Genomic DNA, 14543 nt, shown 5'->3' with positions numbered 1-14543 from the left:
CCCCAGACCCCCACACACACACTGACTGACCCCCCACAGACCTCCACACACACACTGACTGACCCCCCACAGACCTCCACACACACTGACTGACCCCCCCCAGACCCCCACACACACTGACTGACCCCCCCAGACCCCCACACACACTGACTGACCCCCCCAGACCCCCACACACACTGACTGACCCCCCCAGACCCCCACACACATTGACTGACCCCCCAAGACCCCCACACACACTGACTGACCCCCCACACACCCCCCCCCCCCCACACACACCACCCCCCCACACACACACCCCCCACCCCACACACACACACACCACCCCCCCCACACACACACACCACCCACCCCCCCACACACACCACCCACCCCCCACACACACCACCCCCCCCCACACACACCACCCCCGCCCACACACACACCACCCCCGCCCCCCCCACACACACACCACCCCCGCCCCCCCCACACACACACCACCCCCGCCCCCCCCCACACACACACCACCCCCGCCCCCCCCACACACACACCACCGCCCCCCCCACACACACACCACCGCCCCCCCCACACACACACCACCCCCCCACACACACACACCACCCCCCCACACATACACACACTGACTGACTGACTGACTGACATACACACACACTGACTGATACACATACACACAATGACTGACACACATACACACAAGGAATTCACACTTAGTGCAAATAGCTAATACAGGAGATGTGTGCCGAGCACGCGCATTATAAGTCAAATTTATTTGCGTTTTGTCAATCAAATTGTATTTTGATTTTTTATTAAAACATCACCAATACAAATACAATTTCTGTGACAAAAGTCAAAGAAGTTTCACTTACTATGCGCGTGCACAGCACACACGTTTTTTTTTAACAGCTAAATAACTACGCCTGCGGCAACACGCGCTTCAATTCCTAGGCAGCACCAAGTGAAGAAAGCATGTTTTGGCTGTGAAACGTACACTTTGCATGTTTATTCATTAGGGAACCATTGACCAGAGATGTGCAAATGAATTCAAATGTACTTTTCAGCAAATAGATATCACGGTTGTAAGCACATTAACATCTCGCAGGTCGGCAGCCCTGCTATTCCCCATTATCTCTTAGCAAACAGTGCATCCACTCACCAATTTCATCACGATTTAGTTACGTTTCCCCAGGATTGAGTGAAAATGGCAGTATAAAAAGGGCCTTGCACACTGTCTCTTAATGTCGGCAAATTATCCTTGCGAAGCTTGCTGATTTACATGGGCATTTTCATTTGAAAGAAAATGCCCATTTTGCCTGGCTCGCGAACTTTAACAAAGTTGATGTACATCTTGACATTCATGTAGTAAATTCTGTCTGACTGTTTTCTCACAGACCGGAAAGAAAATGTGACCAACCAATGTGCGAAGAACATGAAGATGAGAAAATTAATATATATTGTCTCAACTGTGAAGTGCCAACTTGTTCCATGTGTAAAGTGTTTGGCGCTCACAAGGACTGTCAGGTTGCTCCGCTCACTCATGTTTTCCAAGGACAAAAGGTAATGTTCCTAATTAAATTGATGGCCTGTCTGCCCTGTGACTATACTGTACTTGTTAAACCATATCATTGTTTACATTAAAGCTCTATACAAATATTAGAAGACCAGGACAGTAGATGGTGTTATTGTATTGTAGGTCTGCTTTGGAGAAGACAGATCTCATGGTTGATCACATCTAATATGGGGCCCCCAGGGTCTCAAAGGTTTTTAGGAAAGCAATGTGATAGCTAATCTGATCAGCAAAATTAATGTAGCTATTCCAACCGGCGCACAGTCCAGTTAAGGGCTTAAATACACATAATGTGGATGTAAGCATTCAAGCTGTATATTATCTATTTTCATTTTTTATTTAGTTGATTTGGTTGAACTAACAGGAAAAAGTAATCAGTTTATTACATATGTGATTGGTAGACCACTATCATGTAACAATAATGTTGATTACTTTTTGCATTTGCATTTTTAGTTTCATTTTTTTCTGTGGCTATTTATCTGATACAATCATATAAGACAACTAAGACTTTTTGTATGCTCCTGCACCCCTTTCAACTAAAGTTAAATATAAGTAGGCCCAGCAAAGATAGACTTGCACAATGTATATTGTCCCCACACAAGTCGATGTTTATTCTGCCTATATTTCCAATAAATTGTTGTAGCTTTTCAAGGTTGTCAGTATTTTAGATGAGCAGTTATAGGTATAAGCCAAAAGCCACTTTTTTTTTCCTTCTAAATTTAAATTTTCTGCAACTGATCAACTATTTCCTGACTTTTAGTATTACCCTGTATTGTATTACTATATATCACTGATAACATGTTAGCTGCAGATGCTCCCTATTGTATGTATATGCAACCTTGCTTTAGTGCATTTTTCAATGCTACTGTATGTGTTTTTTTTAATGGGAAAAAGTATATGCTTTGCAAAAAAAATATCTTGCATGTCAAAAAAGGGGGAGGCAATGCATTGCAAAGGGGCTACATATGCTGCTGACTGACACACTGATGTATTTGACAATGAATTAATTACATGTGTTGTAATATTTAGTCTGAACTCACCGATGGCATCGCTGTGCTGGTTGGATGTAATGACAGGATTCAAGCAGTAATAAGCCAACTAGAAGAGACATGCAAATCTGTTGAGGTAAGTAACACGTACTATAAAATCATGGGGGTTTTTGCAAAGTCACCCTACTTAAAAACTAGTGCAATAATGATTAAAATATATATATATATATATATATATATATATATATATATATATATATATATATATATATATATATACAAAGACAATATTACCGTTAAAAGTATTAGGAATCTTTTCTGGTAAGAGGCTTTTGGTAAATGACCCTGTTTATGTTAATTCTTAAAGTCAAGTTATTTAGTTGAAGCAACACACTTCACAAGATATTCCCTGCTGAATCTATTTAAAGCTGCAGTTCAGTCTTTTTTTTTTTTTTTTAATTTATTTTTTTACTTCAATAGTTTCATGTGTGCAAGCTCTAATTACCTAAAGAACTGTATAGCTGCAGGTCAATTCGTTCTCCATGTATTGATAGGCGAAATATGGTGACATAATTAGAGCTGGCATATGTTTTTCTTCTGCTTCTGTCTCTCAGTGGAAGCTCATGAATATTCATGAGCACTCCTGCACTGACATGTGCTAGAGGGAGGGCAGGGCTGACAAAGGGGTGTGCCAGGGCTTGTGACAGGACATGAAGGGGCAGAGCCTTAGCAAATGGCTGTTAAAATAGAATACAAGAAAATTAGTCTTTCAAAGTTGTTTTTTTACTTACTACAGAACTGATTTATTAAAAAAAAAACACACATGCAGGATATTGACTGAACTGCAGCTTTAAAGGGATAACGTTTGGTAAAACTTAAAGTCTCATTCATTGTTAGTCAAGGTCAAAATCTGCTTTTCCTTCTTTGCGGCTAATTCATTGATTGAATGGGAGTTTTTGGCCAATCGCAGGGTGACCGGATGCTTTAGAGGTTATTGAATCATCCCCTTTATCATAATAGGAATGTTTCTTGCCTAATTAAATGTTGAAACTTGAATATTGAAACTTGAATATACTTGGCTTACTTGGTAAAACGTTAAATGTATTATTTATTATTGAACAAACAAGTTTACTTATCAAAGTTTCCCAGCATCAAAAAATCTGCACCAAGGAAACACCTTCCCATTGAAACCAAAGAGATTGTTTAATTTGTTAAATCGGGCGCAGTGTTTTTGCACCAGTATTGCCTTAGTTTGATGGTCAAAGACCTTGATAAATAACCAACTGCAACAATGGGGCAGTACTGGTATAAACTTTATTTTTCAAAAATAAAAATGGTGTTCCTATTTGGCACTTTTTTTTTTGGTTCTGAATTGGTTTGCGCCATTATGGGATCTGTTTACCAACGTCTCCTGGCAGCAATGCAAAACTGATGCAAAAAAACAGCACCATATTAACCAAAAGAAAAGAATCCCACTGAAAGTAGTGAGGATGCCTACATATTAAGCACCTCAAATGGCTTTTGTTGGCATAAAATTGATGCAATGTTAAACCCAATTTCAATGGCGCTTTTGTGCACCTACTGTATGTTCCAATTGTTCCATATGCGTTAGCTGCGTGAAAAAATGACGGGTAGGGTAACAGCAAATAAAAATACTATTTATGAGTACATTCATGTCTGACAGGTCCACAAACCTGCCTTACCTCGCAGTTACCCAGCAAACCATGCTTCCACTGCAGCCCAGGATTGTGGGTAATCGCATGCAAATAAGCTCTCACAGTGGGATAGATTAACAAAAATAAACATGATTCTCTGTTAATTTAAATTGCATCAATCAGTTATTCAACATGAGGGATGTGTCAAAAGTTATTTCAAACAACAAATTATGCCTCATAAGGAAGATGTCTTCTTACTATACAGACGATGCACATTTTTTTTAAGGTTTGTAATACTTTTAGGCACTGAAATTTTGACGCAAAATATAAACTAAATTTTAATGTGGAAGCTCAACAGTTTTCCTGTGATAAACCTGATGCAATTCTGCCTCTGTTTTATACTAGTTTTGCTATTTGGAGACTTCAGTACATAATCCCCTAAAGCCCTAAGGTTGATAAATAGCCCCTATGTAACAATTGAAATAATGAGTTGTGTGCAATTATGGTAAGTGCAACAATAATTTGCCTTTATCTCAATTTTTGAGAGTACAGTATATGCTCCTTAAAAGGGCAAACAGATATAATGTATGGAGTGCTTAAAATAACCCAATTTGAGAATTCCTGCAATCTTTGACTTCAAGTGCCAGAGGTGAATGATAAACTTGTACAAAAAATCAGAAGTGGTGCTCAACACTATTGATAATTAAGTGATTAAGAGAAGTCCTTCAATTGTAGGACTCTACTGCATAAATAATAGTGGTGTCTATTTAAAACACTACAGCGCAGACAAGAGTGTTTGACAATAAAAACACACTTTGTGATACACAAATTAAGCAATAATAATTAAGTGCAATAAATGTACAAAAAATATTATACTCCTCCACTCAGACCCTGAGTATCCACAAAGCAGGGGAGCGGGGAAATGTACAGAGGAAGAAAAGAAGAAACTGACAGAGTAGTAGAGCAGGGATAACTTGGTATTTTGTGGGTATAAACCTCCAAATATTATACTCACAAACCAGCAGAAAAATGGGGCATATTCAAAACTGTGGCAGATGTAGGTGACAGTGTTGGACACTCGTTCCGGTGACCCAGAAAAGAGAGACTGTGATAGTGCAGATGGTACTTAAAAGGTAATTTATAAACAAATAGTGATCCCTCCAGATTCGAGGCTTACATCAAAACAAAATTTAAAAGCAATAATGACACTCAATCGGCGGAGACTCCCGCAGGCAGGGTGAGTCGCTGTCACCAACATCTGCCACAGTTTTGGATATGCCCAATTTTTCTGCTGGTTTGTGAGTATAATATTTGGAGGTTTATACCTACAAAATACCAAGTTATCCCTGCTCTACTTCTCTATGTCAGTTTCTTATTTTCTTCCTCTGTACATTTCCCTTGCTTTGTGGATACCAGTGAATGATAAACGTGGCCAAGTCACCAGAGGTAATACTGTACATGCAACATGTGGAAGATAACAGAATGAAAATAGAGGGCGCTATTTAAAAGATGTTCCAGTGTTAAAATCAATATCCCTGATTAAAGTGTTGTCTGTTTGCCATTAAATACTGTGTGCTCATTTCCATGTCATTTCCCAGAATCCCTGGCTGCAGTGGAAGCACTGTATGCTAATGGGGAAAATCAGGATTGCTGACCTGTCTAAGACGTGAATTTGCTCATCAGTGATTTTTTCATTTGTTGTGCACTGTACCGAGAAAGGTTTTTGTCACTTTTTTATCCACTATAACTTATTTAACGTGTTCTTGCGTAAAATGGCTTACGTTAATTGCTTGGTGCTCACCACTCTCTCCTGAACTCTCAAGTGGTTGGAGAGCCCGCCTCTAGCATATACAACATAGGTTTGTATGATATTATCCCACTGCCAATCATACAAATTATATAGCTGTAGCAAGTACAACCCTATTTAGATATATTAATAACAATTTTACAATACCAGTGGTATTCTAAGGGTTTACAAATGTTTTGCAGTAAATGGTGACCTTTATATCATAGTATATTTTTGCATTTTTTAAATGCTTGAGAAAATGCTTGAGAAAATCTTAAGTTAATATATCAGCTAATAAAAATTATGGACGTGAATATATTCCACGCTAGGTGTTGAGTAATAACACATATGATCTACACATTTTTCATTTTTTGCTGGTTGTTCCAAATTCAGACTTACCCCCAAGAAATGTTGTGTCTTATTTAAGGAAGATCAAAATCACAGATGGAAAGTATCTACAAAGTTGAAATTTGGCAGGTTAATCCTATTAAATTTGCCAGGTCCCGACTCACTCATAATTATAAATAATTTCTTATGCCCTCGTTATGAACCAAGCACACAGAAAATATTACAAGGAACAGATAGTCAGGGGAGTAATATTAAATAGGTAAGTGAGTAAGTAATTACAAGACTTCCGCTGTCTCACATTTTAATCTTGTCTGTAACTATTATATATGCCCATAATGATATTATCTTAAACCTTATATTTTTAAATATCGTAAATTAAATGTATAAGCTCTATTCATTTAATGTAACAATGTATTGTCATAAGTCCATTCCCAGAACATACTTGAAAACGAGAGGTAGCTCTCAATGTATTACTTCTTGATAAAACATTAAATAAATAGTAGGCAATATTTGGCATGGTATGTTCATGCAGTTTTCGTCTCATTTACTTATTTTCTATATAATACCTCTCAGTTAATAGGTGCAGGCACTTAATACTGTGGTTTGCTTGTTACATCTTGTGGGTGCGATGATACTGCATCTAATTTATGATATATTTTGAGATCCACGCATGCAATTTCTTGTATATATATCTATGCTCAGGACATACTTGAAAACGAGAGGTAACTCTCAATGTATTACTACCTGGTAAAACATTTTATAAATAAATAAAATAAATAAGAAACTTTGATGGGGTTTTTTGGAAATGACTCTTCCCCATATTTTGTATTTCCTAGTTTATATTTATAAATATATATATATTTTTTTTATATTGAAATCATTGGAGCAGAATATATTCAGAAGCTACAAGCTGCTCCGTAAAACATTCTTATACGTCAGCCTTTATGTTATTCCATATAAAATAGTACTCACTAGCACTGCTTTAAGAGCGTGGTTATTCTAGTCAGCATCTGACCATGTTGACCACTTCTTCCTGCTAGAGCTGCTTTTAATGAGGATACACTGCACTGTAGCGAGGAGAAAACATAGGAGCATCAAGCTATCAGATTTCCATTGTTAACCTTGCTAAACATTTAGCGCAAACTGTCTACAGAACCTCTCTGTCTTTTCCAGCTGTCTAAAATATTAGGGTTTCACTATTTATTTAGTTACTGTACATTTACTGTCTGAGCAGGACCTCTTAACACCTCAGTGGGAATACAGAAGCTGATGCATATATGACAAAAAAAGACAGAAACATGTACAGTATAAGAGATGAAAGTGAAACAGGGCCAATGCCTCTTTTACTCAATAGTGTCATTAGAATTTTAGTATAAGAAATTGCCCCTCAGTTGCACTCGAGAGCATAGAATTATACCTAAAATGTTGCAAAACAGATTATTGTAACTGAATTTGTAGCGTTTTGAACTATAATTCACATTTACACATAAACTGTATTGATTTTAAATTGATTTTAAAGTGCCACGTCTTTTGAGAGACATTACTGTAAATATAGGTTTATCAAGGCCTTCTATTGGTGGCAGGATGGGAGATAACTGTGTAAGTAAAATAGATTTCCTTGCAAAAGACATGAATAATATCCACTGCCGGTGGAATGTGATTTACCAATGATTCCAAGGTCTTTACATTATTAAATAGGAGTGCTTGGACGTCCATTGGAAATTTAGTCTTAATAATAGCACTGAAATTTTGTAAGAATTTGCTACAAAATATCTCAATTTTTCCGCCGTGTCAGAAACAACGTGCCGATTCACCATATGAGCTGCTACATTCAAAGCATTTATCCTGAATATGTTTTCTGAATTTATAAAGCAAGCAGAGGGAAACATACAGTACTATGCTCTGTGCAAGATCTTACATTGAAGTTCTCTAAGGTCTGCTGGCAAAGCTATTGTCAGAGGGTCATGTGCTATATCAAATAGCAGAGGCGAGAGCAGTCAGCACCGCCTCCTGTCTCTCACCAAGGGAAACATAGGAGAAGTATATTTGTATAGGAATAAAATCATATTAAATTTCTTCTCTGCATCTGAACTTAAAATACATGCAGAGAACGCTTCGCTAGGGACACTCAGAGACACTCCTTATTCAATGGGACTTTCTGTGTGCTAACACAGGCTATTGAAAACTGGATCACCCAAAACAAACTGTTTTTAAACACTGACAAAACTAACTATGATACTTGGGACTAAGGCTACAGTTCGTAAACTTCCCAGGACAGAGCTTCTGATTAGAACCAACTCTAAACCTAATTTTGCCTCAGTTACAGCTTTAACTATTTAGGTATGTGGCTTGATTCCCATGTAACATTTAGTTTGCATATTGACAAACTGACATCTACAATCCATTCCAAACTGGGTGTACTTTAAAGAAATAAATCCTGCCTAAGCCCCTTGATTAGAAAGTAAATTGCACAGTAGATTCTAATGTCGATTATTGACTGTGGGGATATAGTGTATGGTACATAGCACCAAATTCCCCTTAGCAAACTTGACATGCATTACAACCGAATAGGCTATTTTGTCTTAGTATGTAACTTCAACACCCACCATTGTCATATGTTAACTGAACTAAATTGGCTATTGCTGGAGTCAAGATGCAACATACATCTTTCCTGTCCCACCTTCAAATACTTTCATGGACAAATTACCCAATAATCTGAGCAGGCTTCTCATCCCTGGTGTACACAGCACTTATCTCCTTACACCCACCTCCAGAAACCTGCTTAAACAGATGTAGCAAGACTTACTGTTTGTATTGTCACGGCCGCTCACAGACCAGCGACAGTGATGATCGTGGTCCTGACACATTAACACTGCGGGGGTCCGATATGGAAGCATGCCCCCCTCGCACGATCACGGCAGGCAATGACGTCAGCTCCGCAGCCATGGTGCTGGGGGCAGTAAGTATTGCTACATGGGTAGTCCCACGTTTATTAAAGAATCTGGTCACTCTTTCTTATTGTACCTATTACCCTACTGCTGGAACAATTTACCTGAGTCCCTCAAATCCGCTTCCTGTCCAAGTTCCAGCAAGACTTCGGCTGTTTTCCTAACTCTAAATATGTTACTAAGTGTACAGTACATTATAATGTCAACTTTACTTTGTGCCCAGGACATACTTGAAAATGAGAGATAACTCTCAATGTATTTTATCCTGAATATTTCATAAATAAAAAATACATTCAATTTATTTTTTGGAGGGTTAGGATGTAGTTTAAATAGGATATATATGTCAGTAAGTTGTTGATTGGCAGTCACAAGTTTTTCCCAATTAGTTTTTTCTCTCCAAAATGCTATATAAGAGATTATGGTCCCATGTAGCACAACCTTATCAGTTTCCCCAAACAAAAGCCAGGATTATCTATACAATATATCTTATAATTATTGTGACTACATTCGTTCCATGTACAATATTGGTTAAAATGTATTTAAAATCTCCACTTGTAAACACCCAAGAAAGTCAACTCTATTGCCTGGCAATTGGAGTGTCATCTCATATAGATAGAGTGATACAACAGGAGAATAATCTGAAAGGCATACATTTTCATGTTTTGCCTGAGAGCATTTGGAGAATAGAGAAGACAGTATACATACAGTATATAATCTATGGTATTATGTGATTTAGAAAGGCATGTGTAATCTATGTCTGTACGGAACAAACCCACCACAAAGGTTTGACTATTTCTTGAGATGTATACATTTCCCTTTACAATTCCTTTTTTTTTTTCGATAGAGAAACTGACCTATTGGCAGCTGATTTTTCCTTGGATAGTTTATCTAAATAAATGTCAGCATCCTCATTAAAGTCTCCCCAAGAGTCAATGGGGCCTCATTGCGGAGTATAAATTGGTCAACCACTGAATTAAATACATTTTTAAAGCAGAAATTCTATTCGGTGCGTCAGGGATTGACCGCACCTGCAGGAGTCCAACGTATCCTTGACTGAGCTTGTGGTGGATTGCCGTGGTGGATCGAGCACGACACCTCCATTTTGTAGCTTCAGGATCCCCCTCTCGGTTCTTAAAGTATTGAATTGTTTCAAAATAAAATAAACACTTATATTATCATTGTAGTCCTTAAGTATTGGATCCACTGCTGCAGGCCTCACCGCGCAGTAGGCCTCAAAACGTTGGTGAGGCTATCTGAAACCTCCAGGGAACTTGATCAATGTTAGAAATAAGGATCCTTTTAGGGAACCCCTGATCTGCCACACTCACCAACATATAGTTTGGTGTTAAAAGCTGCCTCTAAATAACTCATGGTAAGGATATAAGAAGGTTTGATGGTGAGCTCCAGTAATTAGTGGCCATTTTGTGTCTCTTCCTCCCCTGAAATTGATCAATCCCCAAATCAAGTGTTTCTAAACACATTCTGACGTTATACAGCCAATGTTTAAGATCCTACATCAACTGTATATCTTTCCATTATGCTAACAAAGACGTGATGTTCTGATTGACATTATGAAGTGCTACTGTTTTGTTCTACTTCATGCATTATCATTTATAATGCATATGAGAGTCAATCGTTTTTTTAGTGTAGGCCCCCGAATTTCAGTATTTGTCCCATACCATAAATAATTACTGATTATTACGCTATATCTGTCAATACTTGAGCATAATTTAAATGTTGCGTAATCTTTTCTAATGATGAGTGTTTCCACTATAACATGAATTTGACCTTGTGGAAGACCAAATTTACAAATACTCTGCATACGCTCTCCAAAATGTTAATAACTTTCTTTGTATATAAGCAAAGTATCTATTCAAATATATTTACCAAGAAAAACCGTAATGATGGTGCCTTACTGTATATAGACATGGCTCTATGTATTGCACCGTAACGGAAAAGTTTTTTCTTTATATGTAGCTGTTTCCTCCTTCTGAGGAAGATTTCAGCTCCATTCATTTAATGAGAGCTCCATTCATTTGCCTGCAGCTCCATTCATTTGAAAACTCATACCCAATGGAGAATTATATACTGTAGGCATCACTTAGTTCAAGTTGTAATGTGTGCAATCCATTAGGTAAAAATAATGGAAAACTCTGAAGATGTTGTTCTGTTTCATTTCATTAAAGCAGTGTTTGTTGAAATCACTCCGAGTTTCTCTGTCATGTGTTTTTCTTAGGTATTCTTATTCACATTACTAACTGCATGTTTACTGGACTGGGCACTTCCAAAATCCTTGGTGTAGTTTTTCACCATCTCAATTTCCTGTAGGTACACTGTAGTAAACAAACACATAATTCCATCTAAGTCTTTTGTGCAGTGTTAAACTCAAATATGCCTATATCCTGCTTTGATTATATATTTTTTATATTGAAATATAATATTATATTTCTTTTTTTTATCCAGCGCAGTCTAATCAAAACAGATTAAACACTAAATAAAATATTTATTGCTTATATATTCTTAATTTCCCTACTCCCCATTACTTATCCAAGGTAATATTAAACATATGCAGCAGAAGTCATATATTAGTGTGCATTAAGTTCAAAATATTTAAAGCCGTAATCATTCAGACTGATAGAAATTGCATTTGTCATAAAAAAAAACATTAGGTTGATAAAAATGGCAGTGAAATCTTATCCAGACATCTACTGTAGCTAAACGTAAAATATTCAGTACAAGAGATATTAAAGTAATACATTATTTCCAGAAGTTCCTTATTGTAAGATATCCCCCCACTATTACTACTTGTTCATGAGTACTTACTAGGTGATATCTTTTTTTATTTGGACTAACAATAGATATTATAAGACAAGCTTTCAAGGGTTCTCTCCCTTCCTCAGGTCAGCAATACTGATTTGCAGAGATTTCATGAGCTTAACACAGATGTAAAAAAAACAGGACCGCAATCTAAGGTTGCTGCCCCAGTACCTTCTACAGCCATGCCTTGGCGTGCGCTGTGCGTACAAGCACCGCCCCCCAATCAGACCAGGCCAGTACTTACCTTGGCGCGCATTCAGCAGCCGTGCTCTAAGACGAGTTTTTATAAATACAACAAAATTGTATTTACAAGTTGCGACAGAGGGGTGGCCCCCGCCAGCGGTTCAGCCATTGAGGACGAACCAGCCGCGTGAGGTTATGGCCACGCCCCTGGAAAATCCCAGGCACGCCTCCCTGTCGCAAAATCCTCCATATTCTCCCAGACTACAGATCGCGGTGAAGCGCTGTGCACGTGCCGCCCCCGCGTCGGGTGCACGTGCTACAGTGCACACTGGGAACGCGGCCCAAGGCAGGAGATTTGGACAATTCATTTCAAAGGGGATTGTAAATAGACAGGGCAATACATAGACTAAAAGGTTACTGAGATATTTACAGAGCATGTAGGACCATATAGCCATCATCAGTGGGAAGGGTGTGTCGAGGGGGGAGAAGGGTTTTAACTTAAGAAGGTAGGGAGAAACATTACAAAAAATATGATAGTGTGTAAGAAACCCCACATCCGCATTGAGTCCTTTTGTTTTAGTGTCAAAGAGCATTATCATTTAAAGTTTGTGTTTTCCTTTCTTGAGTGTTTTTAGACATTCCTTTGAGGATTTTGATTTGTACATTTATGGAATGATCTGGCTGTGAGAAGAGGTGTCCAAATGGAGTGTAGACTTCAGTGAAGGGGAGCGCAGGTCCACACTTGAAAAGAGAAAAAATTACACAACTAGTGCAATAAGTTCTGGATGGGGGTAATAATTGTTGATAGGGGAGGGGAAGTTTTACTCACATTTCTCCAATTAATTAAGGTATACCAGAGACACAAATTCTCTCTGAAGTGAGCATGGGGTTTGTCTGGGACTGGAGAGGTGAGTGCCCCGTATATAGATCAGATGTCAGAATGTTTGGGTCGGATGATCCCCAAGGGGATAAAAGGAGCAACCAATGGTGCAGATCGTCTGATACAAATTATAAACAATTGCGGGACTTCTGGTCGCGTCACTGAGTATGGTCTTCACACGATACTTCCCTCCTGCTATGAGAACCGTGAGGAAACATCTTACCCAGCAGCTGCACGGCTTCCCAGGTGAATACCGAGATCGCGGGAGAAATCCAGCTAACGGCGTCAGCACTGAGGTTCATACCTCTTCCTCACTGATAATTCAAATGTGCATGTCCTATGTGCTACATGTGAGTGCACATTGTATTGTATCAGACTATCTGCACCATTTGTTTCTCCTTTTATCCCCTTGAAGATCATCCAACCCATACATTCTGACCTATACATGAGGTACTCACTGCTCCAGTCCCAGACAAACCCTACGCTCACTTTAGAGAAAGTATCTGTCTCTGGTATGCCTTCATTTATTGGGGACATTAGAGTAAAACTTCCCCTCCCTTATCAACAATTTTTACCACCATCAGAACGTATGGCGCTATTTGTGTATTTTTTTTTCTTTATAAGCGGACCTGCGCTCCCCATTCACCGAAGACTACACTGCCTCAGAAGAACCACAGGAATGGTTCCTCATTAGGATTTTTGAGCTGTCTTAAGAATTATTCTTCTATGCACCCTTGCACATTAATTATTACTTATTGCACTTTAGCACTCCACATATTTATGTGGTAGATCTTAATTTTGTGTGCCACTTATTAATGTCAACTGAACACTTCAGCTATAATTTATTGCACTTTTTAAAATGTATTGCACTTTACCATCCACACAGGATGTCCCACTGAAGTGCAGTATTTTCCTTCTTCATAGTGTGTTATTGTTTGTCTGTGTAGGTTCATTCTGGTTTGAAGTTTTGGGCTGGTTTTATTAATGTAGCCTTCTTGGTCCCATTTGCTGCATTGAATCATATTCCTGTTGCAGGGACAATGCAACGACACGTGGGTTATCTGAATAGGCTTGTTTATTCAGCCACAAAAACATGGAACACAAAAAGAGCTTTATTCAGCATAGGTGTAAAGTAACAGCTAAAACCCCATCTTAGACCAGTCCAGCTAAATGGTCCATAACAGGTCTTTGCCCTTTTCCTAGAAAGGGAGTTTCAAGTCCAAGAAAAGCACATACTGTAGAACAAGGGTAAGTGTCCCACTGTAACAAACCTTGTTGCAGGCTTGTCTCCCTCCAGTGTTTCAGAATGTGCTTCTCTGGTTTAGACAGGAACCAGGAGCAAGTCGGAGCTCTGGGTTCTTTAAGCCCCTTAACGA

At 38.6% G+C, this 14543-nt stretch overlaps 1 protein-coding gene across 5 annotated transcripts in view; it reads left to right on the top strand.

Annotated features, from left to right (window-relative positions):
• The window catches only part of TRIM55 (tripartite motif containing 55), a 114481-nt gene that overhangs the window by 13731 nt on the left and 86207 nt on the right, over window positions 1-14543 (top strand). For all 5 annotated transcript variants that reach the window (XM_075584013.1, XM_075584012.1, XM_075584015.1 and 2 more), the window contains exons 3-4: window positions 1386-1551; window positions 2591-2686. In XM_075584013.1, coding sequence (XP_075440128.1) covers window positions 1386-1551; window positions 2591-2686 — 262 coding nt within the window. The remainder of the gene's footprint in view (window positions 1-1385; window positions 1552-2590; window positions 2687-14543) is intronic.

This window comes from Ascaphus truei, chromosome 2 (assembly GCF_040206685.1).
Source record: "Ascaphus truei isolate aAscTru1 chromosome 2, aAscTru1.hap1, whole genome shotgun sequence".
Classification (NCBI taxonomy): domain Eukaryota; kingdom Metazoa; phylum Chordata; class Amphibia; order Anura; family Ascaphidae; genus Ascaphus; species Ascaphus truei.
The sequence above is the reverse complement of the archived record's forward strand: the minus strand, read 5'-3'. Positions and strand labels throughout refer to the sequence as shown.